Below are 26,340 nucleotides of genomic sequence, written 5' to 3'. Positions count from 1 at the left end.
TTGTGGAAACACTTTTTAATGTCACATTAGCCAATACAGATGAGCTGCTCTCTTTCTCTGTATATTCTAAAAAAATATAGTCTGACAACCACAACAGTATGTGTGGACCTCAATGATAAAAACAAAATCATTCAGCACTGTGGACAAGCTCACAGCCAAAACCAAATCTAGTCCTAACACCAAAACACATAAGTCACCCTGCACTCTTCTTGAAAGCTGCATCTGTCTTTACGACTCAGCAGTATGATGTAATCGTCTCACAGCACAGGAGCTGCGAGACGAGAAGCCTACCAGTAAACAACACTGTTTAGTGAGAAGAGCTACAAACAGTAAAAACAATCTTCAATTGAAGAACACAAGTTCCGATTGATTGTAATATTCAAGAACACCTCTACAGCCGATGAGCTCCAATACAATAGCTGTATAAAAAAAAACTTTTTGACCGGGGTTCAAAAATGCTGCAAAACTAAAAAAAAAAAAAAAATTAAAAAGTACTTCATAGAAATCACACTAGAGAGGTTCTAGTAATTCCATTCACTGAAATGTCCTTCCTTCATTACAAGGTCAAAGAGAAATAAAAACCTGATTCACCTTCATATATAAAATAAACATCCACCTGCTTCAGTGGGGTGAAAAGCTCTAGAACCAGGTACCAGAACTAGTCTGAGCAGCAGAACCAGACCAGCAGGTGACCAGTGGGAACTCCAGTAGGAAGCAGTTAAGTGGGCCAAGCTAATCCGGAGACATCCGCTTTAACGCTAACCAGAAGACACTTTGGATCAGGGCAGTGATACTTTGGCTCGCCTTAGCCTGACACGTGTCCGAAAGAAAAGATACATGGCCAGGAGGCACATGGAGGACAGGAAGTAGAGAATGACAAACAGGCTGATGTCCACTTTGGAGAAGCCAATGTTCAGCATGGACACCCAGCGGCCTCCTTGGCCCAGCCTGGCATCGTCGCTGCTAAATAGGCGCCCCGTCAGTTCTCGCTTTTGCATGTGCATGTGCTTATTGGGACCAAATTCTGGCTCCAGCGGTTGCAGGCCCACCATGCCGAGCCCAGCGTCCAGTTCCATTCCAAGCCCGAAGGCCGAGTCTTGTTCTTCCCTGTTCCTCTGCAAGGTGCGTTGTTTGACGCGGTTAGAGGTGGCCACCTGCATGGCTTTGGCCTTATAGTGCTCGTTGACAAACGAGTCCAGGTCCACGATGTCCTCCTGCACGTCCCGCATTTTCATCCCAACGATGCTCGGCTTCCTGCTGTTGTGACGCCGATCTGAAGCCAGCTTTGTTTCTTCTCCGGTCCAGGGTGTCGGCTCCAGGGTCTTACCTTCCGTCTCTGCTCCTCCATCCATACCTTCCTCCTCTTCATCCGACACCACCTCAGCTTCCTCTTCTTCTTCTTCTTCTTCTTCCTCCTCCTCCCCCTCCTCTTCTTCTTCCACAGCAGCATGTGCTAGATGAGGAAGAGTCTGAGCAGCAACAGCATCTCTAACTCTCCTTTCAGCATGCTTCTGAGCTTCAAGAATTTGCTGCGGGTTGACATGTTTTTCTTTCTGCTTGGCCAGAACTACATTTTCATCTTCCAGGTAGTCTGATGGGGGACAAAAGAAAAATATCACTGCTTTATCAGTGTTGGTCAAAGGTTTTCCATATGCTCTAACTACCAAAATATTAGATTTATAAATAAGGAATTCTACTTGATGTGGTCAGATCTGGAAGCAATGAACCGCTATAATATGTTGCCATCATCCATCCATTGAATGACATTTAACAATTAACATTTTCATGCATCAATAATGAAGAAATGGGAAGAACACACCCCCAAAAAAGTAGCTAATACTGCACCTGTGAGGATGCGCTCGGCTGAGAAGTACGTCTGGAGGAAGGGTAGCACCTGCTCATTGTTCCACTTGTGTTCTCCGTTGTCCTTGACGGCATGACAGGCTTCACACATGTCTGGTGACGGCCACTGGATCTTTGGGAAGTTGGGGTCCTCACTCAAAGAACCTGAATAAACAAAAAAAAACATTTCTTTTTTATTTTTGAGGTTTGATTAAAGCATGAGTCCATCTGTCACAAAGTCACACAAAGTTGTCGCATGCTCTCATATCATGCTAGGCATGTTGATTTGAGACTGGATACAATCTGGGCTGCAGCCATTTCATCTTGCCACAGCATCCATAAATCTCTTTGCCTATATGCATATGTGCATCTATGTCTTTTAAGAGTGTGTATGTAAATCACCTGTCAGTGTTTGTGTGTATGTAATCTACAGATTGATATTGTGTGTGTGTGTGTGTTAGGGAGTGGGGAAGCTGTCCACTTTGGTCACATCTATTATCTCACCACCCCTCCCGCTGGGACATCCCTGAAGCCCATTGATCATTGTTAGACACACACACACACCCATACACACACTAAGTGTTACGGACCACCTGTCCGGTCCCTTCATAGCCCTGTGAAAGCGAAGTCCAATCATCAAACTGAACATGACAGGGACAGAAAGAATCCCCAGAAGGGAGAGCTGCTCAATTAATGAATTAAAAATATTGTCTCAACATCCTTATATACTGTAGCTGGTAGCCTCATGCAAACAAACAAGGAAACCTTGCAGAAAGTTCAGCATGAAACAAATTGTAGCGCCCCTGAAAACATATTTAATAATATGCTGTATAGGCAGTGATGTGTGGTGAGGGTTGTTCTTAGTTCCATTTATTATTATTCTGTATAACCTGAAGAACATTTGTGGTCTACTTCTATTTGTATATGTAGCTGTTACTTTGTTGTAAAAGTCTGATCACCTTCTGGTGAGCTTGAAATATAGTATATTGTATACTATACATTTATTGGCATAAGCCAATCTCGTGTTTCTTTTTTGGAAGTCGGACGATTGTAATCAGTGGCCGGTGTATCTGCGCATCCCTAATAATAATAATAATGCATAAATATCAGCTTTCCACTTCAAATTAAGTATTGCTTTTCATTAATTCATTCATTCATTCAATTTCTACCGCTTTTCCTCACGAGGGTCGCGGGGGTGCTGGAGCCTATCCCAGCTGTCTTCAGGCGAGAGGCGGGGTACACCCTGGACTGGTCACCAGCCAATCACAGGGCACATATAGACAAACAACCATTCACACTCACATTCATACCTGTGGACAATTTGGAGTCACCAACTAACCTAGCATGTTTTTGGAATGTGGGAGGAAACCGGAGTACCCAGAGAAAACCCACATATGCACGGGGAGAACATGCAAACTCCACACAGAGATGGCCGAGGGTGGAATTGAACCCTGGTCTCCTAGCTGTGAGGTCTGCACACTAACCACTAGACCGCCGTGCCGCCCAGTATTGCTTTTCATTAAAAAAATCCTACTGAATTCTACATTTCCTGTGACAAACACCACATATCCATGTAAGGCAATAAGTGCACATATAAACTTGTGTGCACAAATGCCTACACACACACACACTAGTAATAAATTGCCTGTTGTCACCAACAAGCTATTGTGTGTGTGTGTGTGTGTGTGTCACTTTACAGCACAGTCAATTTACTCCCACCACTTCTCTCCCGGACCTCCTCCTCTCTGCTACTCAGCATGAATCTCAATCATATGCATGTGTGTATCGACTCTGCATACACTGCTTTACATAAAGGACACATTCATTTTATACTCTGTCCTGAATGTGCTGCAGCCTGTGAGGCTATAGAATAGGGAGGGGTGGGGTGGGGCTTTTATACATTTCAGCAGGTACGAGGAAGGGAGGGATGGATGGCGGGCTTGCACACACACATAACATGAGAAGGCTCCCCTCATTCTAATCAGATTGCCAGGTTTGTGTTCCAGGGTGACTTTAGCCTAGCAGCCATATTGAGATTGCCACCATGGCCCCCCGTCACTGGGTTGTCATCACTGCTCACTCATACATATTCATAAAGGTACAAATATGTAGTGTGCAGTCTGTCAAACTAGCTTCCTCAGCACTAACTCGTACACTGCACGCCATACAGCCGTCATGGTGAATACGGCTGATGTAAATTTTTTTTAAGAACAGCAATGAACAATCATGGGACTGTTTACTACAGCTATGAAGCATTTCTTAGGCTGGATCAGGTTGTGTTGCTATTTGGGCAAATGTGAACGCTATCATCGCAACCCTGGTGTGCACCAGCTGTGCAAGCAGACCGAGATCATTTGGGTAAAATATAATACCATATAAAATAACAATACTATGTAACTACATGCATTTCATCACACAATATGTCTAGAGTACCAAACTGCCAAGGGTGAACACACTCCAAGGTTCCTCCACTACAGAGAGCCTATGAATGCACATAAAAGCCAACAGCAAAGTTTGCACAAACATTGCATACAACTCTGAATTATAACACGTGACAAGAGAGTTCATGAAGTGATTCTAAGCTGGTGGGTCAGGACCCAAAATTGTGTATTTAATATATAGAGACTCGTATTTGTATGAAAACTGTATATCCATCTATTTTCTATGCCGCTTATCCTCATTAGGGTTACAGGGGTATGCTGGAGCCTATCCCAGCTGTCTTCGGGTGAGAGGCGGGGTACACCCTGGGCTGGTCGCCAGCCAATCACAGGGACAAACAACCATTCACACTCACATTCATACCTATGGACAATTTGGAGTCGCCAATCAACCTAGCATGTTTTTGGAATGTGGGAGGGAAAATCCAAGCAATGTTGGTCCCCATATAAGACTACGGAGAACCCATGTATTAACATAGAGACCATTAAAGTAGAACTGAATATAAATGCAACCCCCCTTTATTAACACACCTGAATATGGTCAGAAATAAAAGTACAGTATTAGTATAAGTAAGTATGTCAAAATGACATGTTGGTGTGAAAAAGTCATTAAAACAATAAAGCTAATGGTGGCTTCACTCAGTATGATGCAGTAGTTCTACACAAACATGACGACCATAATAATGAACATTGTTAAATTAATAGCTTTCTTATTGTCATGCTCATAGTGAGCAGTATTTAAGGAAGAACCTTCTCATATCACATTCGATTGTTGTGGTGTACCTAATGTTGAGACTGGTGATAATGCATAGAAAAATGTTCAAATGTGGAAGATAAATCAGCAATATAGTCTACAGAAATGTGTCTCACTCTCAGCCTGTTGACAATCAGCAACAGGACGGAGGCGCGGCGGCTTTTAATGCGGCCTGTGCAAGGCGGCGGCAGAGGGCCCTGGGGCCTCTTTGTTGCCAGCTAAATTAATTGTTCAGGCGCTTTACAAATAGCTGCTCTTTCATGCATGGCTGCTCCTGAAAGGAGGAGTGCGGCGGCCTGCAAAACAGTTCCACTTTGGGGCATTAAAAAAAAAAAAAGGATGAGAGAGCGATGGTGTGTACAATGTCAGTCATTGCCAAAAGGCAGACGCTCACATCATGATCCCTAGTGGAAACAACTTACCCTCTACCACCATGGCTGCCCCCTGACACACGCCACAACTGTGTGTGTGTGTTTATGGGACTGGAGGATGGGAGGATTGTGTTGTGGTGTTTGCCACCTGCTGTCGCACAATACCTTGGGAATTGTGTGTGTAGGAAAAGAGAGGGCTGCTTCGGATGGGAGTCGTCCTGCTGGGGCGCTGTGCTATCACTAGTCAAGCCGAGGTTATGAGTCCCAAGGGACAAGCAAGAGAGAGAGGGACAAGACAGAGGCAGAGAGAGAGAGAGAGAGAAGACGGATGGAGCGAGTGTAGGGTGGTCTGAGTGGGGGTCTGAATAGTGTTTAACTGTCTGGGGAGTAGACACACGCAGGAGGCGGGTGTCCCGTTGGCCCCCGCTGTTCAGGACACAATCTGTCCCTGTGATAGAGGAGGTGATGGTGTCCACAAACAAAAGATAGTGATTTAACAAAGTGGGCTGTTAATGACAGTGCTGGGCCTAATAAAATCATTGGAACAAAGATGGAGGAGGAGGGGCTCGCTCTTTTAGGAGTAATATACTTCCTTGATACTGTACAGCCAAAGAGTGGAATATCTATTAATATATATTTTACCTACTCCAGGTTGAAAAGAAAAAAATCATTTGGAAGCCAAAATGTCAAGCCCATGCAAAAGCAACAGGTGTCCATTTTAGGCAAGCAAAAGCTTGAAGAAAGTCACTTCTGGAAAAGACAACAGTCAAGGAAAGGGAGATCGTGTGAATAGTAACACTGAGTTAATTAAACATACAACAAAGCAGAAAAGTTACCAACAGGATGATTCTGAATGTTTGGTCTACCTTACAATTCCCTATGAAGACAAAGTGGAGGACTTTCAAGGTACAAAAGAAAGAGGCTCAACAAATAAACAAGGAGGGGAGACAAATGAGAAGATAGACGGCCATAGTGACGATGTATGAGAAAAAGGATGAGGAATGGTGTAGGGCGGTTGAGAGAAAACGAGGCAAATGACGCAGAGACAGATCATACTCTGGGAAGAGGGGGGGTGGGGGGTGTTCTAAGACATTGTGACAGCTGGTGTCTGATCGGAGGATCCCTCCTTGCACCTCCCAGCACCATCTCTAGACGCATTAACACGACCAACTGATCATGTGAAGTAGCGCTGATGGTCAATGCAGGGAGTGTTTAAACACTACATAACAGGAGTGTAAATCAATCTCTCAATGTTAATAAGAGTGGATGTGGAGTGGTGGTGTACATAGAGAAATGCCTCAACTACAAAGTAAAACAAACAAACAAACAAACATGTAATTTGCACTGGCTTGATTACAAGCAGGCAATCCGAACTAACATGATCGCTAGCAAGAAAACCAAACTCCAGAAATATTAACTCCATCAACAGAATGGCAGAAAAAGGGCTTCCATTGCAGCGAATGCAGAGGAGGAGGACGTGAAAGAAAGCGGGGAACCAGGTAGACTCAAGGAAGTGAAGGATGATACGTCATCACACCGAAGTGGTTAGAGTGAAGATAATGCGGAGCAGCAAATGGATAAAAAGGATCACACTATATTGCAAGTGATGTACAGAATTGATGATTTGGAACAGCACACTTGTGATAGTGACTGGGCTCCACATTACACACAGATCTTACAGTATACCAGGGCGGTTGTTAACAGAGGAAGTGGCTAAGATGATGTTGCTTCTACACAACAACAAGTGACCAACTTCCTGCTTTGATACATGCAGTCCAGTGTCTGGCTGAACAACACCACCACCCGCAAAACGTTCAAAAAATAAACAAGGTGACATTGCTGAGGCAGAGATTCAAGGTGAAATGAACAAATGTGTACATATATGGGCATCTGAAAAAATGCAACACTGTCGAGAAAACAAGTGACTTGAAGACACAGGATAAAATTCAAGGCACTTTGGCGTGCAAACTGTAAAATCTACATCAAATACTGACATCACATCATCTCGACTGAATGACAAAAGACGTCATCATCAACAGACAATAACGACACTACAGTAATAACATAGATTATGCCAAATTCACCAATACTGAAGATGCTATCCCTCCTTGGCTTTTTTTTTTAACCCAAAACATATATCAACATTACCACTGGCGATTTACAGAAAAAATGTCTATTTCTTCACAATTGAATGAACTAAATGAGATTTGTTACTGGGCCCAAAAGGGGGGCCTGGCGTTAACGGCGAACCTCACTAATGGCTAACATGTCAATCACGTGTACACACATACACGCACACATGCACATCACATCACCTTTTCCTGCTTGTGAGTCAAACGTTGGTCCATTTTTTTTTTGACAATGCAATGGTAGCTCTAGCCTTTGGAAGTACTATGTTCCTGCTGAGCCTGCATTAATGTGTATGTGGGCAGCCTATATGCCTATGCATGAGCTGTAAATGAGTGACAGCCATTAACACCATTCCTCCTTTAGGTTTTTTGTATTTCTTAAAAATGTATAGACCTCACAATCAAATTGCTATGATCCCATTCCTTCACAGATCACAATCAATAGAGGGCATGTTAGCTAGCGGTCTCAAGTGCCTGCAGCATAAGAGTAGTAGTAGTGTAAACAATGAATAACAGGAGGTTAAACGTGACTATAGGGGTGTTATATCATGCCTACAGAGCTCTAAAAATGTTAAAAACTGCATTTAGAAAGTCATGAACAGGTTTTCAGTGCTCTAAATACAAAGTATTCCATTTATTAACATAATTTACTGGGCCCTTCCTCCTTATTTGACTGATCAATCATAATAATCTTTCAAAACTGCCCGCTCTTACCTGCTATTCTGTTGTTGACACGATTATGTCTGGTCCAAAGCCAGAGGATGGCAGCAGAGTACGTGTTCACCTCTGTCAGGCTTTCCTTAGCCATGTTCTCAAAGTGTTCGGCACACGCCCTGCAGCCAAAGAAGTGACGGATGTAGCCTCTCATGGCGCTCAGCACCTCCAGGGGATCTGGAGCAGAATGACAAGATGACGTCACATACAACAAGAGACAAGCATTCACAAGAGGGTAACACCATTTATCACTTATTGCACTTAATAGCAACAACATTTCCAACGTAATTCAAACTCACCAGATAACAAAATGTAGTGCTTTGTTTGGGCCGAATGAGCTATTATTAAAAAAAAGCGGTATAAATGCTTTTCTGTTTACAATGTTATACAAATATATTATTTTCCTGCCAAATTCTTTGACCACAACTGTGACACATCATGGGATTGCTATCATATGATCAAAATCCTCTATTATTGGCTTAGGCAAGAGTAATTTTTCAGAATTCGCAAACAATTCAACACTCAGACTTTACGTCAGCTTCTGCTCTCTAAACTGTAAACTTGTGCAGCTTCATGGATTCCCACGCTTATGTGGGCCAGGAGTCACAGAGAGCTGGGTTAACCCCATATTGGGATGAATAATCTATACCGAGGGGATAACCCAATCTGGAGATTAAACAAAGTTAACCCTCTGTGTGAATGCTAGCAAGGTTGTTGTCTCAGGAGCTCCACAGCCCACAACCATATTTTCCTGTGGCAGTTTGCATTTGTTCTTGGCTTAGCGGCCCCATCCGGTGATAAACCGTATGGCCGCTCAGATTGTGTGTGGATGCATTAGGACAATGGCTCAGCGTTCACACCTGTAATACTACATTCAGCATGTGAGTTCATGCATGAACTTTATGTTGTGATCTGTGCAGTGCAGTGTGTGTGTCTGTGTACCCGTCCTCCGAGATCATGGCCTGTGGGGATCCAGATGGACGCCCCTCTTCGGCCGGTCCATCTGCAGGTCACATGATGGTCCATAAACCCTGGGATTAACCCCCGTGTGTGTGTGTGTGTGAGTGTATGTGTGTGCGTTGAAGAGAGGGATTAACATGCCTGCTAGAAGTGGAGCCTCCACTCATCTGCCTTGTTTTATTAACCACTCACATTCCACTAATCCCTTTTCACACAGTCACAATTAGGTTCATTGCATCTTACCAAAAATGTTTGAATGCTCTGAAGTCTAGTTGGAACCATATTTAAGAGATACCTACATTAAATCATGCCACTGTGAAAAGAGGCTAATTTATTTCACATTGTGTGAAAGTTGTGCACACCTGAGCGGTCCGACTTCATGGCCTGGACTGTAAGTAGATGGAACAAAGTCCACACGCCACAAGGATAACGTCGCAGGTGGGGTTGTGACCCTTGGCAACCCACCCACCTCACGCCCTCGGGCAATGCAGTGTCAGGAGCCTGGGAGGGAGGCAAACAACAAAGAATTGCGGCAACTTGACAGACACAAGGGAACGAGAATGAAAAAAAATCAGCATCTTCAAACCTGTTCAACTTAATGAAAGCTGGTCCGTGTAGTTTTCTTGATCAATGAGAAGTCAATCTCAGGTTAATGGCTCGGGCTCACACTAATGAACACGGGCAGTCCAGATATCTAACCGCCAGTCATGGCTGAATCCGACAACATATTTCTTCTGACACAAAGTCGTTTCTCTCGCCGCCCTGTATTGCCTATCGCTGCAGTGATTGACAGGGTTACTCACATGTCAATAGTAAAGATTTTGGGCACAGGCGAGTCCATTTCCTCGGAAGTGAAGTCAATTCATACCTTCACATCGATTCATTGATCCATTGATCGGGCCAGCAAAAAGCTAATGATCTAAGTAAGTGACTATTTCAATTTGTGAGGGGCTGCACACTGAAGGCATGCAGTCTTCATGCCAGATAATAAAGACATGCTTACTGTATATTGAGAAGTCTAATGCTATTTATGTACACCTGCAATAAAATACTCAATACGTTACGTTTCGATATAAACAGTATTGTTGGTCATGCTGTGTAATAAAAAAGGTGAATTCATCATTATTTGTAATGCTTTGAAAAGCTATTTTCATAACCATATTCAATTCACACATTCATGTTTGTGACAAAAGCTTAGTATTATAAGAAAAAAAAGGATCAGATCAGCAATACTACAAAAAAAAAAAAAAAAACGGCTCGGAAGCCAAAAAAATGTGGATCTGGACATCCCTAGTGCAGTGTATGAAAAATGAGTACATGTTGGCAGGTCTGTTTTTAAATACTTTGTAATGGTCATTAGTGCCACCTACAAGACTGTTTCACCTATGTTTCCCCCTTTTGACCTTACAGTTGCATTCAGTGTCATCACTCACCTGTGCTGAATTTTCCAGGATTTCCATGAACGCCTGATAGGAAACCTGGTTACCAGCCTGGTTATGTAGCCACAAATTAAGGGACTTTAACAGGTTCATCAGTATTGGGCGGCCAGGGAAGTACTGCAGAGGACAGCAAAAAATAGAGTAAGTGTTAAATTCAATTTAGGTTAACATGCAAGTTTGATCATTTTGGTTTTCCACAGCAAATAGTGACTCTAATGTTATCACTGTGGCGCTATGTTGCTAGCATTTGTGTCCCCCTGTCCCACTACTATCTGGTATCAGATATATGGGATCTATTTGTTGGACAATTACAGAGAAACGGTTTTGTTTAGTTTCTTTCTTCTTTCAGCTTTTTCCTGATTTCAGAGTCGCCACAGTGGATCTCTTGATTCGCATGCCGATTTCGCTTACTTTATATCCCGGATGCCCTAAATATTATGTCAATTAAAATAAAAGTCAATGAAAGTCGGTAATAGAGTGTTGCCATAGGAATGACAAATGTTCTCCTTATTGGGAGCTGTATAGCGTGCAATTAAAATTACTAGATGTTGTTCCTGTCAGACCATTCAGAAAGCTTGAATAAAACACCATCTCTTCATCTCCTGGCTTGGTCAATACCAAAGCACACAAATTGCACTAAATCAGCAGTGTAATAGCTTGATTAATAGTTGCCTACAAATCCTTGACAATGCTGTTCCCAACATTTGTGAGTGGCGCGTGAATTACGGTTTGAAAGTGTTTTTCCATCTCAGCACCTTCCGAACGAATTCCGCTAAAGTAAGACAAGAGCCAAGAACCTTAAGCCACTTCCTTGGTTAAGCTCCATTCCCTAAGCCACTAACACAACCATGGGGTAACCATGGTACTCAATGGGGGGTCTTTCACCTGAGGCTGTCATGAGCTCTCCTCCCACTACTCCTACCCACAACCCCAGTACAAACCCTGACAGAAGCATGTTTACATGTTTTTAAAACGGTTGCTACCTTGCTACCATGCGATATGTCGATCATTGCAGTAACTAGCAAAAGTGGGAATGTGGTGAGGAGGAGAAACAGAACAGTAACGACAGACTAAATGCAGACACACACTAGCCAATCTTCACACTTAAGATCCTGAGAAATATACGTAAGTGACAGCTAAATGTTCTTCCTGTTTACACAATCAACACAAATGGCTTATGTTGCTCAGCTTTAGAAATACAACACTGCCATGGCAACTTCAGCTTGATTTGGCAGGAATTCATTTAATATATTACAGGTATTTTTAAATCAAAGTTACTATCATGAGAGCTTGCCAACAAGCAAATAGATCCAGCTACGAGTCTCAGAGGAGACAGCGATAGCATCATCCAAAAACCTACTCCTTTTTATTTGCCCCCACCCACCATCTGTTCACCTAAGTGCACCTGCATATGCAGACAATCTTGCACTGGACCTTCTATTCATCACGCTTTAACAGGATCTGGAAGTCACACCACTTAACTATAACCCTCTTGCACTGGTTTGCCTCCTTCCTTTTTGACAGGTTCATATTTACTGCTGAAGAGAAATTTAGGATATTGGTTTGGATAGAACATACACATACAGTAAGTGAATAGTATCAGCAAAGTAATCCAACATCATAAGTTACTGTAGGTTCTATAAAGATACATGGATGATTCAAGGTGGAGTGTGTACAAAGGACACACAAAGGACACTCAATGCTGCTGGGAAAGTGACCTAATGGGTTTAGATGTGGATGGGAAAGTTTGAATAACAACGAGTCAGAAAAGCTTATTAAACAGTCATATGAATTTAAGCAGCAGAAGAAGAGGCAGGTGTTTGCCAGTAATGGGCTTAGCGCAGCATCACTGGAGCAACACTCATGTCGCTGTAGTTCTAGTGATTGCATCAGAGGGTCACTGTGTTTCACTGGGTCGGTCAATGAATGGTGAACCACGCATTTAACTCACTCAGCACCTTTGGGGTACAAAAGCAAAGCTATGTGTTTTTGCGGGAAACGGTTATTTAACTATTATTTATTATTCAACTGAATAAATACAATTGTAAGGCACATGAAATACGGCAATGATGAAATGTAGTATTTTACACTGGTCAACAGGTGTCAGTAATGTAGGATCAGACTTGATCGCCGTGACAACAGCCTTTATTGCAGCTGTTTTTCAATTTAAAAAAGGCCCAATAATCCCTAATAAACAATAATAATCATAATAAAAATAAAAGCACTCCTAAAGAAGAACCCCCGATGACAATCAGAGATACTTTATTGATCTCTAATTATTTTAATCACAAAATAAAATAAAACAACCAAATCGAGACATTGGACAATAGAAAAATAATAAATAGACAAATACATATGGAACAGATTAGAAATAAATGATAATAAGATATAATAATAATAATAGACACAATTTAATAAGTCCAGTCCTATTTGTATCTACTATATTGAATAATACGGGTATAAAGATGAGGTGAGGGGTTTTATTTAATGTATGGGGGTCTATAATAATGTTAAAAACGGTATTTAGAATATTATTTGAAGATAATAAAGTATTTTTTTATGAAAACAGGCAGGTCTGGAACCAATTAACTTCAATAAAAGAGGGATTATTGTACATAATTTTTGAATGTAATGTTAGAATGAATGCAAATTCGCAGCAATCTCTCTAAATGTTATGGCATGGCATATTAACTTTCATCCATAAGTACTTGGACAATGAGTTTTTATGATTTTGCCTTGATACTGTATATTTATTATACATTTATTCCAAGCCCCTAAAATGCAGGTACTAGAATAAAATTGTTGCACTTCCTTAATAGTATTTTTTTGTGTGAAATACTACATTATTGCTGAGAGTCTACATTTAAACAAAATAGTTCATGTTTTAATTATGTACAAAGGCAAAAGTCTTACAAATTGGACCTAACTGTACAACATCAAGTGATACAGCGACTGGATACTAATATGTTCATTAAATGATGTTTTAAATATAAAACAACTGGCTAAAATGTATTCATAGTGCACAATTGTTACACAAGGTAATTCAAAGTGCTTTACAGATATGGCTAAAATCTAAGTTGTCTTTTCGGGCAAGAGGCGGGTTACACCAACCAAGTATTTTGCTATTTTAACAATATACATATTTTAAAGTATTGCTCCAACCAGCCTCTTTTCATACATCTCTTTCAACATTAATATTAATCATAATTTCTTGCAATATTCCCTTGTCTACTCCCACTTTCCTTTAAAAACATGCTACACGGCCTTTTGTTGTTTTATAACAATATCTACTATATATGATTGGAATGTTGATTAATATGAAGAGTAGGTGAATTGTTTGTTCTCAAATCATTTCAGCTTCCTCTTCATGAATCTTTCAGGAAAAACGCGGGTTCCACTTTACTAATAGGCAATGTCATGTATGAACTTGATGTTTAGACCCAGACGCGATAAGCTTGAACCAACTGCATCCCTTTCCAAGTCCTATTTCATTTGTTTCCCCTCTGGGGATCTTTCAAGAAAAACAAGTTGGAAGAGTAATCCCTAAAAAAACCTCGCTTTAATGCTTTCATACATCCCAAGATCCACTTTGTTTAATCCTCATATACATGTAGAAAGGATTCATAAATCCGGCTTCAGCCTGACAAGACAGTAAATCTAGTAATAATATGAGCGTGTGCAAATAGGAGGGGAAAATAAAAAACCCCAACAAGCCAGTGTGAACATGATTGGAAGGAAATGGATTCAAAGGTTTAATGGTGAATAACAAACATTTCATGGAATTCTTGGACAAAGGGAGATTACTACAAGACAGCAACAAATCATTGACAAAGAGTCTTTACTAAAACGTAATAGTATGTCACGGTAAAATAACATGTAAATTATCAGGGCAAACACACACTTCCTGTTATTACATTGAATTGGCAAAAAATAGATCACTTCCTAAAGACAATATGCTCACTTCCTCTTATTATACGTTCAATAAGGACGGACATATTATACGTCCAATTAGCTTTTTGTCAGCACCTCCCTTTCACAATTGTTACTATGACAACCTGGTATCCTGCAAAGGATGGTTAGATTATGGTCGGCAAAATTACATGGTTACATGTAATAATGCTAAAGAGGGAAAAACAAATAGGAATGCAGAAGAACAAGGTCATAATGAAAGAAGAAATGTAAATTATAGATGCCTTGCAATAAATAAAGTGTTCAAAACAATGATGTATGTTATGTTATGTATGTATGTTATGCATTAAGCATGTTCCTTTACATCCAAATTGTGCTCAAATGGTTTAAAAATTATTTTCCTGCAGCAAATATATAAATAAATAAATACAATTTCTAAAAAACTATATGTCAGTAAAATATTGGTCACTTTATATTGATTTTGCAGCTGACAAATGTTAAAAACTTATTATTTTATTAGTGCGTGTGTGTGTGTGTGTATGCAAGGTTGATGTTCCCTTGTGGTACGAACAAAGTTGCCTGGATAAGAATGTGACTGAGCATCACATCACCAGTGTGTGAAGATGACCCCCGCCTCACCGCGATGAGGACGCCCATGAGTCACTTTTAATCTAATCACATGACTCACGCAGTGCGCTCAGGTGTCAGATTTTTTACATATTGTGTCAGCTCTACGTAGGACATTCCTTCACCAACAGATGTCACCTACATGTACATTTTGTAGCATTTTAAATAACATACTCACAACAGTACTCACTTCCTGTGTATCAGTCGAGGAAAAAGGAATGTATAATTGATGAATATAGTAACATTAATAGGTACGGTGTAATGTCTCTTATTACAGTATTTCTGCAGTAATAATGGATATAGTATATATTATTATTATTATAATAGGTTTTCTCAAGGGGGAATACCATAAAAGTGATATAATTTGCAGTAGTCAGAGTACATCTTTTATAGCAGTATAGATTTTAATATCCACTAAAAATAGCCCAAGGAAACGTGAGGGGTGTACTCATTTTTGTGGGATACTGTATGTACCTAAATTAATTAATTAGTCTGTGGTTATTGGTTCTTCAGTGGCACAGACACCGTGCCTGTCGTGCGCCTTTACAAGCTAACTGGATGAATGGATAGTCTTTGTAGTGAGAGCGTTCAGTCAAATGTCAACAAAGGCTGTCACAAGTGGCGGTCAGCGGCGGCCATGACAACCTCCTGAGCCGCACAAAGCCCCGATCACCAGCGGCTGGGCCACCACTCTACTCTATTTGGGGAGAGAGGCGGCAAGCTAAAAGTACCACTGGGACCTGCTGCTATTGACTAAACAAACGGGAGCTAATGGGAGGCCACAACGCATGGCCCACACACACACACAGGAGCTATACAAAGCCTCCCTAGAGAGTGAGATATAATCAGAGAGATTGCTGGCAGTGAGACAGCCTGGTGCACAGCCAATAGGGACGAAGCTAGCGGGTCAGACCTCATCATCGCAACATGTTTGCCTGGCTGGCACACTTCTACGTGAACTCAAGAAGACAGCCATGACCAGAGCGGAAAAGGGGGTTGAAAAAAAGATAAGCACTACTCATGATGTCCCTAAAGAGGATTCCAAAAATAAAGAAATTAAGTGAGGCTGGATATGCAGAGAAAGAGGAAAGTCTGTGGGCAAGTACTACACAATAGTAACAAGTCGGGGTAGGCCTAAGGGGTCCACCTCAACGCAAAGTGTGACGCCCGTGAGAGGGTGGGTGGTGGCCACGCTTCAATACTCCAGGGAGACAAAATCAAGAGGGTCAACGATGCCCAGGAGAGTATTTATGCTCCCCATCTAGTTATTCACTCATGCTTTCAAGAATAACAGTATACAACACTGTCTTCGTCTTTATACTAGTGTACATTTGACCAGTATAATGGATACTCAACACAGCTACGAGAGTTTCATGATGTATTAGATGCACGTCTAATAAGATCCAAATAATATCATATCTTTTCAACTATAACAATGCTCAGTTTTGATTGACACTGTCAGAGAATACCTTATGTACGATGCAGCACTGCAACCACAATATTAAACACAGAGTTCAATTAAAAAACCTCAACAAAGAGCAGAATTACTGATACAGTTCTAGTATTTGATCTCAAGGATTAGGCATGAATGAAGTTTCATTCAGCTGTCTTACCCTCCATCTAGTGGTCATCTACTCTAACTACACTATAGTGAAGTACATGTGCCGAAGTTTTTCTTGCAAATTCCCACAGAAAAAAAGAATAGAGTAGCTATTGGCTAAAAATATAACTGCGTTTTTCAATGAGTTAAAAAGTATATAGGATTATGATCACCTTTCCGAATCTAGGGTTTCATAATATTTCTCAATTAGATTCTCATTTTTTATGTAAAGATTGAAATAATGAGGATGAATCTCTCTGTGTGTGTGTGTGTGTGTGTGGTGCTCTCTCTCTCCCACCTTTGCCAAGACCGAGATGTACTTTCTGAGAGAAGTCAGCGCCTCTCCAGTGATGACGGGATGAGCAGCCAGCTCCACTCGTAGCGAGTAGTGCAGCGTTGACTCCAGGTCAGCCATGTACACACTAGACCTGTGCAGATGTCACAAGTGTATGCAGTTGAAAGAGACACAATAGGCCGGATAGAAAAAAAAAAGGTTTCTAGATCATATTGTACCTGTTGAAGGGTCTCCAGGGATCCTCCGTCTGTTTGTTGACAAGGTCTGTGGTGACCGGTGGGGGTTTCCCTGAACGTACAACACCAGGAAGGCTTTGGAGGGCGAAGGAGTAGAAAGCACGGGCCTCAATGTTGCTGTGGGGAGGGAGGAAGATGTGAGTGACAAATAAAAAGAACCAACGGACAACACATCCTGGTACAGTTCAGTGTACAATACAGTTAGGGAACGCAAACCTTGATTTGGCTTATGTGATCAACCAGGGGCATGGAGGCCATGTGTAAACACACGTGTTCACTCTTTAACTACTGTGGTGCCACTGTGGTTGGTACCCAAACAAATCATTTTGGGGCAGTTGTTTTTACTACTGGACAGTAATAAAAACATTCCAGAATGAACGCATCAGTCGGAACAAGACATGGGACAACCATACAGCCTTCTGTATTTACTTTACAAGAAAACATTGACATGATGAATATACGTAACCAATGAGAGACCAGAACTCGCAGTAGAAAAGGGTCAATGGCAAGACCAGTGTTGGTACTTTGTAGTTGAAAATGATATGACTGTGGTATGGGCCAGTAATTGACTTTCATCTTTGAGAGTGAAAACAGTCAAAAAACAAATTTACACTAGATTGAACCACACAAGATTGGAAGCAATGACCTCATCATGCCACACTACTGCCTGACCTTGTTAAAATCTGGCCAATGAGTTTTTTTGGTAAGCATTGAACAGAAGGGCAGAGACATTAACAAGCGAGACATTTGGCAACGTACAGCTTCTTCTCAGAGCAGGGATTGTTAAACAAAATGCATTGGACTCTTTTTGTTTTCAGGCCTAATGTTATAAAAATGCTTTATCGCCTCTTCTGCTTTTTGTGGCCGCATATTTTACACACTTACTGGAAAACATTTTAGATGGTGCCAAACTATAGTGAGAGACCATCGCTTATGAGGCCACATGCTAAACGCGGCAGCCTCAGCCATTACTGCTCTTTCTCCCTCGCTTCTGCTTCCTTGCACATTCATTTACTTTCTCCACTTGTGCAGGATAGAGAGAAGACAGAGCATCGTAAAACTGGAAGGGGATGGTAATAAGGTGGATGGATGCTAAAAGGGGGGTTAGTTCGCTAACACCAGCCCGGGACTCAATTACACCTGTGGGCCTGGTGGGAATGTTGTACATGTGGAGGGAGGAGAGCCATTCATCCAGTCATCCCCTGGGCTGGTGTCAGCGTGGGCACATTCACCTGGGACTGCTGCACATTACATGCATGACGGATGTGCACGCACACGCATACACACACACACACCCACACTACTGCATTTCTCCCAGGATCAATCAGACATTCAAGCGATGATGGGATGCCATCTGTCGCCATGCAGGTGAAGCCAGAAAAGCAATAGCATTGTTTTCATGCAAGAAATTAAAAAGCCCCCCCACCCTCTCTTGTACAGTGATGGAGATGAGGAAGGGGGCTGGATGGTAGGGAAGCAGGGGGAGGGTGAATAAATAAATCAGCAATAAATCATTTCCTCTTTGCATTTGTCAACTAAAAAGAGTCCTCTTTTGCATGCCAAGTTATTGAGAACGCCAGACAAAGGGGCATGAGCAGCAGATGGATTTGCGAGGTGAGAAACGATCAGCGGCGCTTTATGGTGGTGAATAATGGCAGCAATTTTGATGCTCTGATCCCATTAAGAAGCCAGATGTTTAAAAGTAGTTTCATGAATAGAGTTCAGATAATGACCGTGCAAAGTTGTTGTCGTGCTGAACAATTTAACACACAAAGGGTGCCAACCTGAACTGTGTGGATGGAGGTACATTGCATTTACAGAAAATTGTTTGTGACGTTTAAGTGTGACATATGTGTTAAGAATGCCATTGAGAGATATTGAGAAATATCTTTAAAGTAAATAAATTAAATATAAAAATAAATCCTAGATGGATGTAGAATAATTTCAGAACCCTGAGATGAAACCATCCTCTTGGATTTACTTATTGATTTACTGATTATAAGCCAGGAGTCCTTCTCTCAAGTCAAGTCAAACATCAGGGTCCTCTGACCTCAAAAAAATACTAATTCCAATACTTTTGTCCATGTATGGTATCACAGGACAACTCCCTAATGTATTTTTTTGGTCTTAAAATCAACCTTAAAATGAATTTGGGGTTACACTGACAAATTCCAATAAATATGGGCAAAATTTCAACATCTTAGAAAAGTGTTGGTGCTTTAATGTAACATATTGACCCAAACATACGTCCGTATGCTTTCCCAAGGGCCGTGTGACCAACAAAGCTTTTCTTCTTGTCACTCACACATACCAGAGACCTGGAAATATGCCTATGTGACTGAGAAAAAATATATGAGTTTGTACCTATACGTTTTAGCTTTTTAAACTACACTTTGTATTTTACAATTCTTTTACAGCTGTAGTTTGTTTGTCGGTTGCCAACTTATAATTAATCATGTTAAGTTGGAAACAGGACGTTGCAGATGGAGATGGGCCATACAATATATTACTGCCACATTGATATACAACCAATATTTGTTAAAGAATCGTAGCATCCACTGCATGACAGTCATTCTTTTTTTAGTGCTCACGGTCCCTTCTATCGGTGTTGATCGGTCATGATTTTATCCACTGGATATGGAATATCCAACAGTTTTCAGAGCTTGTATACTGTATACTTTTTGGTTTATGTCAAAAATGTACGCAAATGTACATTTCCTGGTTAGTATGACACACATCTACTGTATATATCTGTTGTTAATACACTACATGAGTCCAACAGTGTTTGTACATATGCAGCATGCAGAGACAGCAGCAAAGCGCAAGTAAAAGAGTCTTTATTGCTACACAAGCAGGTGCAAACAATGACACCAAGCTTTGTTGCTCTGTGGAGCACGGTGCAATTTGATGAGCTCATCTGCGTGCCGATATCATTATGTGCAAATAATATTGGTCAGACGACAGTATCAGACATCCCTATTCACATTTATTGACTATCTACTGCACAAGCCAGCAGGTGCGCAAACAAATTGTGTCGAGATGTACTTCAGTAATGTTTCTTGAAACCACAGCCAGATGAATGTCTGCTACAGATCATTTAACCTTCCCTACACTCTCTTTCATGACTGTTCTTGGGCTATTGAGCATGTAAACAATTCATTTTCTAAAATGCTTTCACATTTCCAGTTTTGATTCCTCTGGGTCTTGTGATGTTGGATGCAATATAATCCTTTCATTCATGGAGAGCCAAAATATTAGAAATACATCTGAATAGAACCCTGTCATAAGAAGGAAGTGTTTAACATTCCAAGATATGATTAACACATTTACAGGTGAAAGTCTAATATCTAAATACCCGAGAATAAAATGACATTTAGCTGAGGTGAAAGTCAAAAAGGGGAGAACACTTACACTTTGAGTCTGGTGAAGTTACCTCCAGGGTAATAAAGGTAGCAGGATGGGAACTCTGTTACAGCCAATTTGGTCACAAGGCCTTCCTCAGTACTCAGGACCCTGCGCACTGCAATATTCTCAAACTGTAGCAAATCCAAGGTCACCTGATGGACATAGGAATTGAAACTGTATTTAACACATTGTGTTCAATTTCACCACAGTGACTCTTTACAGGATAACTGGACTGGAAGGTATGTCAGTCATGAAAAATGTGCTGTTACCTCTCTACCGATGTAGGAGCTGACATCCTCAAAGATCAAGGCGAGGTGTAGGATGTTGTTTGTCTCTAAGAAGATATCAATTTCAGCTTGACTGGGGATAATAAACATAAGACTGGAGTCACATTCAAATTGGATTTTACTTAGGAGGAACAATCTAAAGAGAAAATGCTTCATCAAACTTTCAGTTCCTTTTGTGTCGTCCTCAAAATGTATGCAACAAAAAACGGTTCAACAGAAAATGAATTACCATAAGAAAATTTGGTTATATTTCTAAATGTTCCCACAAGGAAAAGAAAAACGAAATAATCTGTTCCCCGGTCACACTGTTAGCATTGTAAAATCTCTATTAATAGTACAGGCAACTATTTAATTCTCATTTTAACATCCTTACTGTCATACAATCATAAAAAAAGTGAATCATTGTTAAAAGCAAAATATGTCAGTAGAATCTCAATTTTCAACATTCTTAATCCTTTCTAAGGCATTTATTTAATTCATTATTTTTTTAATCGCTTTTGCGGGCGTGCTGGAGTCTATCCCAGCTGTCTTCGGGAGAGAGGCGGGGTACACCCTGGACTGGTCGCCAGCCAATCACAGGGCACATATAGACAAACAACCATTCACACTCACATTCATACCTATGGACAATTTGGAGTCGCCAATTAACCTAACATGTTTTTGGAATGTGGGAGGAAGCCAGAGTACCCGGAGAAAACCCAATATTTAATCTCAGACAATTATTGTTGTAAATGACCAAAGATTTTTACTCAAATAACGTTCACAAAATTGCTTATGATATCTTAACGATAAAAAGTCCCTCAAAGTATGTACTTATATATAACAATATACTGTTTAGTATTGTGTCTTTAGTATTGTGTCATAATCCATTTCCGCCATCCAGTGGAACCAAAACGGACGCTAACTGAATCAACTTTTTGCCATAAGAAGTAATGTAAATGTAATTAATATTGCAAGGATAAAATGAAAAAGTATGCAAACCAAGGCAAAATCATGGCATACATTTTTGCCGTTAAATGAAAAACAGTCTATCCAGGGCAAACGCTAACCAAGGTTCCACTATAGTTCCTTGCCCTAAAAAAAACTTTTTGAAAAAAAACTACTTTTTGCATGTTAAGGAGGAACTAGATCATTTCATCACCCTGTGGGTTTTCCATCAATTTCCCAAGCCTTAAAACAGGCTCTGTGTGTTTTTTATTGTCTACCTGGTGGGCTCCAGTGGGGGGCAGGCTGGAGGCCACGGCTCTTGATGGTTTTCCAGTTGATCAATGATGTGGTGTCGGAGACCTCGGACATCACGAGGGAAACCTAGAGGTCAATGAACATTAGGTGGACATTCGACGCTGCTGTTTCTGCTCTCACGGCAGGGTCGGCACTCGTCCAGAAATAATCACTTTAATATTTAATCTCTGTGTAAACTGAAAGGCCATCACTCAGATAAGAGTTTGGTTACCTACATGCAGTATGATGTAGTTTAGTGCAAAATACAATAATAAACATACTGTTAAATGAAGACCTCTATGACAGTGTCAAACCTTACTGAGCATAATTAAGGTGTTTTTTAAGGCAGCTCAGTATCAGATCACATTAGATTATGTAGGTCTGTCTAATGAAATGGTCAGTGTCTTGTCCCTTTTGTAACAGTGTAAACAAAAAGCTCTTGGCTTGGCAATGATACCTTTAAAAGCCCGTCCAGCAGAATCCTCCTGGCCATAAGCATGGAAGAACTGTGAAGTAAAACAAAACAAGTTAGTTTTGGGTTACAGTGAAAGTGGAAGAAGAGAAGCAAGCAACTCAGGCAGGCCTCACACAGCAATAAAAGAAGCAAAAGCGACGTTGTGTAAAGTACGGTTGGCACACAGCCATCCCCTTGCCCTCTACGATCCCTAAATCCCTGATAGCTAAAATGTCTTGGGTATGTTTAAGTTACTTTGTAAATCGGAAAAGAAAGAGCCCTTTGTTGCATTGACTTTCACCGGTGGGCAGTGGGGGAGGGGGGAGACACGGTCAGGGCATTGATATACAGTATTTCAAAGCTGACTTTTCAAACTGCAAACATCCGTACAGACGTTGCATTTCTAGTATATCAAAATTCATATGTTTGAACCAGCGTCGTTTCAACATGGTACAGGAAGCAGAGTTTTAAGCACACAGTAAAACTAATACTGCTACTGAAACAAGAAGGAAAGCTCCTGGTTCCACTAAATATGTATGTTTCACAAGCTGCTTTTGTTGTCACCTATGTCACCAATCTACTCAGTACAGTTAGCACTGATGCTACTGCCAACTAAAGAGGGATCGTTAAGATCCGATGTGGAATTAATTTTTTAATAAATGTAATTAATTTTTTTAAAGCAATTTTAGTGGACATAACCAGCAGAGATGATGTTACTTAAGTCACTACTAGTTTGCCGTCTAAACAAAGAGAACATTGCAGCAGAAAGTATGGGGGGTGGGTCTATGAAGCCATCCACTATACCAACTGTGGTTCACTGCAATACTCAGGAGTTCAGAACATTCAGTCATGACCAAGTTGCTGTCAACATGACACCACCAGTTACGGCAAGTTAAGTTATATTCACAATCACCTCCGCTATAACACCTAAACAGAATACAGCACTTACATATAGAAACAGGAATTCAGAACATTCTATCATCAATGTATTCACTTTCCATGCCACTTATCCCAACTACGGTCCCGGGGGTATTGGGGAGAACATGCAAATTCCACACAGAGCTGGCCAAACGGAGATTCAAACCCATATCTTTCCAATCTCCGGACTGTGTGGCCAACATGCTAACCTGTAGGCCACTGTGCGGTACCAGTATCATAAGACTCAAATTTGTGATCCTGGGTTGCCATGGTAATTCAAAGAGCTATGAGTGCAAGGGTTTTTCAAAGTGTGTCACAGGGAGTCTCTCTTCAAAGAACATAATATGCCTGGGACCTGAACTCATCCCTGAAAAACAGATTTTCTGGAGTATCTTTTGTGGAATTCCCTGCTGACACCAAACTATTTTCTCTCTTATGTTTGGTATGGGACTCGAGTCAGTAAAAGGCATAATAAAGAAAGAAAATCTTCCCATTATACCCAGAAGTGAAAATGTTAAAATTAAAATGCTTCACGCTTGGGTGTGAATCAAACTGATCATGATCACAGCATCTTGAGAAAAGGGCAAGGCTGCTAACCATGAGATCACTCACTCAAAAACAACTCGTATTTTATAGGATTAGTAGGCTCGAAAAGACAGTCTTGTTTGAGAGTCTTTGGACAACCTCTGCTCATCATGAGGTCCCTTGCAGGTAGTGACTGACCGAGTTACCTTCAAAGTTGGGTATCCTCTGATGCCAAAACCTGTGCAGACCTTCCTGCTGTCTTCATCAGCACAGTCGATAGCTGCAAGGTCCACTGCAGGCTTCCATTCTCAAAAAGAATCAAAACATAACATATAATGCAAGTCAACACAAAGTGAAATTCTCAGTGACATTGTTAAGCCATATGGACAGTTGCAGAGAGATCAGTGTCACAACAGTTAACTGAAAGTAACAAAGTGGCAGGAAAGGGTAGGCATTAAATAGGGAAATTTCTGACTTATTAGTTTTAATAACAGCTTCACCATGTGGCGTATTTTAAATAAATGATAGCCCAAGCACCGTGGATATGAAGTAATGGCAGTAATGCTACTGTAGCCACACTGCTATGACTAGTAAAAACGGTCACTGTAGTGCTGATGTTGTGAAAACACTGTAGGGGAGGTTGTGATTCTTCCGAATCAAAAAGGTCCCGTGGGACATTAAAGGGCCATCTTGACACTTACCTTTAATATCCCTCGCCAGCCGTTTATAAACAGGGGAAAATGCGATGCAGTGTCCACACCACGACGCGTAGAACTCCACCACTAGAGCGGTACTGGAGTTAACTAAAACAGGCTTGACGTTGTCGGGGGAGAGCAGGATGATCTGGTCGGACGCCGTGTACAACCCGGCCACCGCCGTGGAGGATAAAAGATGGAATAAACTTACTAAGAAGACCACGGCGATATTTCGCGGGTATTTCTTCATTTCTCCGCTGAAACGAGACGTGGCACAGTTATAGCGCCGCGTCATCTTTCTCTCTTCGTCTCACTTGGATGCAAAGTTTACCTCCACTGTCGCAAGTTTGAAACACGTCGGTAAATTTCCACAGTTAAGGCGCACCTGATTATTTGGAGTGCGCACCTACTATGGCCTTTATGGTAAATGACCGGAAATAGTAGAGTTGTCACGTACGTCTTTTGGGCAGTTGTTTTTATTATTTATTGTAATTCACCTTGGGTCGCAAATCCATTTGAAGCTACATTTTACCACGAAGACATACTACGAACTCTTGCCATACCATTGCTTTCACGTTTCCCAGAACTACCGGAAATTTAGACGAAGGCATCTCTGGTTTTCAAAACAAGAGGTAGAAAAGTCAGTCGTTTAGAATTACTTTAGCTTAAACTATAGCTATCAAATACGAATTACATTTGGGAGAATTTAATTCTAACGGTGACTCCACCGTTTTTTCATTGAATAAAAAATCCTTCCACGTACAGTCAACGTCGAATAGGTAACTTTTTCTTATGCGATATCAAGTTACTTTTCTCGCCCTGTCCATAGATATTCTAACCGTAGTACAGAGGCTGAACATACGGTGTCGTTGTCTTTATTGCACAAACTTTGCTGCCCCCAAATATAACAGCATGGCCCCACGGTCAGCAATACAGACAGAAGAGCGAGAAACCTCACCTACTGCTAAAACACGGAACTACAGAACACACACTTCCCACAATGCAATTCTTCTTAAAGGGGCAGACGAGGCCCGTACCACAATGTCTAGTGCAGACGAGACAGCCAAACAAGTGGTCTGTAACTTGTTGACAGTTGTGTGTGTTTGAGCCAGCCAGCAGCAACAGCAGCAGCAACTCAGTTGGACTTTTGCCACCATTCATCTACTCGATCGATTTGTTTTTGTGTTGAAAAGCTGATGAAGACACCAACAATTATGCCCCCCCCCCCCCACCACTTGTCATCTCCACCTGAGGTGTGTGTATGCTTGTGTAGATTTAAGACAACATATTCACAGCTATTAATTGGTCAGATTGTGTGCTTGCAAAAAGTTGTGAAAATGTTTAATTTATTTTACTGTAATTTAACTTCACTGCACCGTCCAAACCATAACATCTAATTAAATCATAAATCTATGTTATAATTTCTTACCTATATGCATCACGCTGCAGCTACTTACTGCACTATTATATCATAAAAACTGCAGTTAACTAATATTCATAGAATACCCTCCATCCCCTCAA

At 41.1% G+C, this 26,340-nt stretch overlaps 1 protein-coding gene across 3 annotated transcripts; it reads right to left on the bottom strand.

Moving 5' to 3' along the window:
• qsox1 (quiescin Q6 sulfhydryl oxidase 1) lies at positions 1-25,769 on the bottom strand. 3 transcript variants are annotated; one of them, XM_058073752.1, is made up of 14 exons: positions 25,151-25,769; positions 24,826-25,076; positions 24,331-24,431; positions 22,685-22,733; positions 22,212-22,314; positions 20,989-21,079; positions 20,726-20,871; positions 17,297-17,431; positions 17,082-17,211; positions 10,642-10,764; positions 9,571-9,709; positions 8,249-8,425; positions 1,846-2,007; positions 1-1,591 (listed from the first exon to the last, which is right to left on the bottom strand). In XM_058073752.1, the coding sequence occupies exons 2-14, from the start codon at positions 25,067-25,069 to the stop codon at positions 780-782; spliced, it is 2,412 nt and encodes an 803-aa protein (XP_057929735.1). In that variant the 5' UTR covers positions 25,070-25,076; positions 25,151-25,769; the 3' UTR covers positions 1-779. The 3 variants fall into 3 exon arrangements, with proteins under 3 accessions (XP_057929735.1, XP_057929733.1, XP_057929736.1); XM_058073750.1 differs by having other exon boundaries at positions 24,826-25,769; XM_058073753.1 differs by lacking the exons at positions 24,331-24,431; positions 24,826-25,076; positions 25,151-25,769 and adding an exon at positions 22,816-23,141.
• Between the last annotated feature and the right edge of the window lie 571 nt (positions 25,770-26,340).

Source organism: Doryrhamphus excisus, chromosome 5 (genome assembly GCF_030265055.1).
Source record: "Doryrhamphus excisus isolate RoL2022-K1 chromosome 5, RoL_Dexc_1.0, whole genome shotgun sequence".
NCBI classification, from domain to species: Eukaryota; Metazoa; Chordata; class Actinopteri; order Syngnathiformes; family Syngnathidae; genus Doryrhamphus; species Doryrhamphus excisus.
This window is presented reverse-complemented; position numbering and strand designations above follow the sequence as displayed.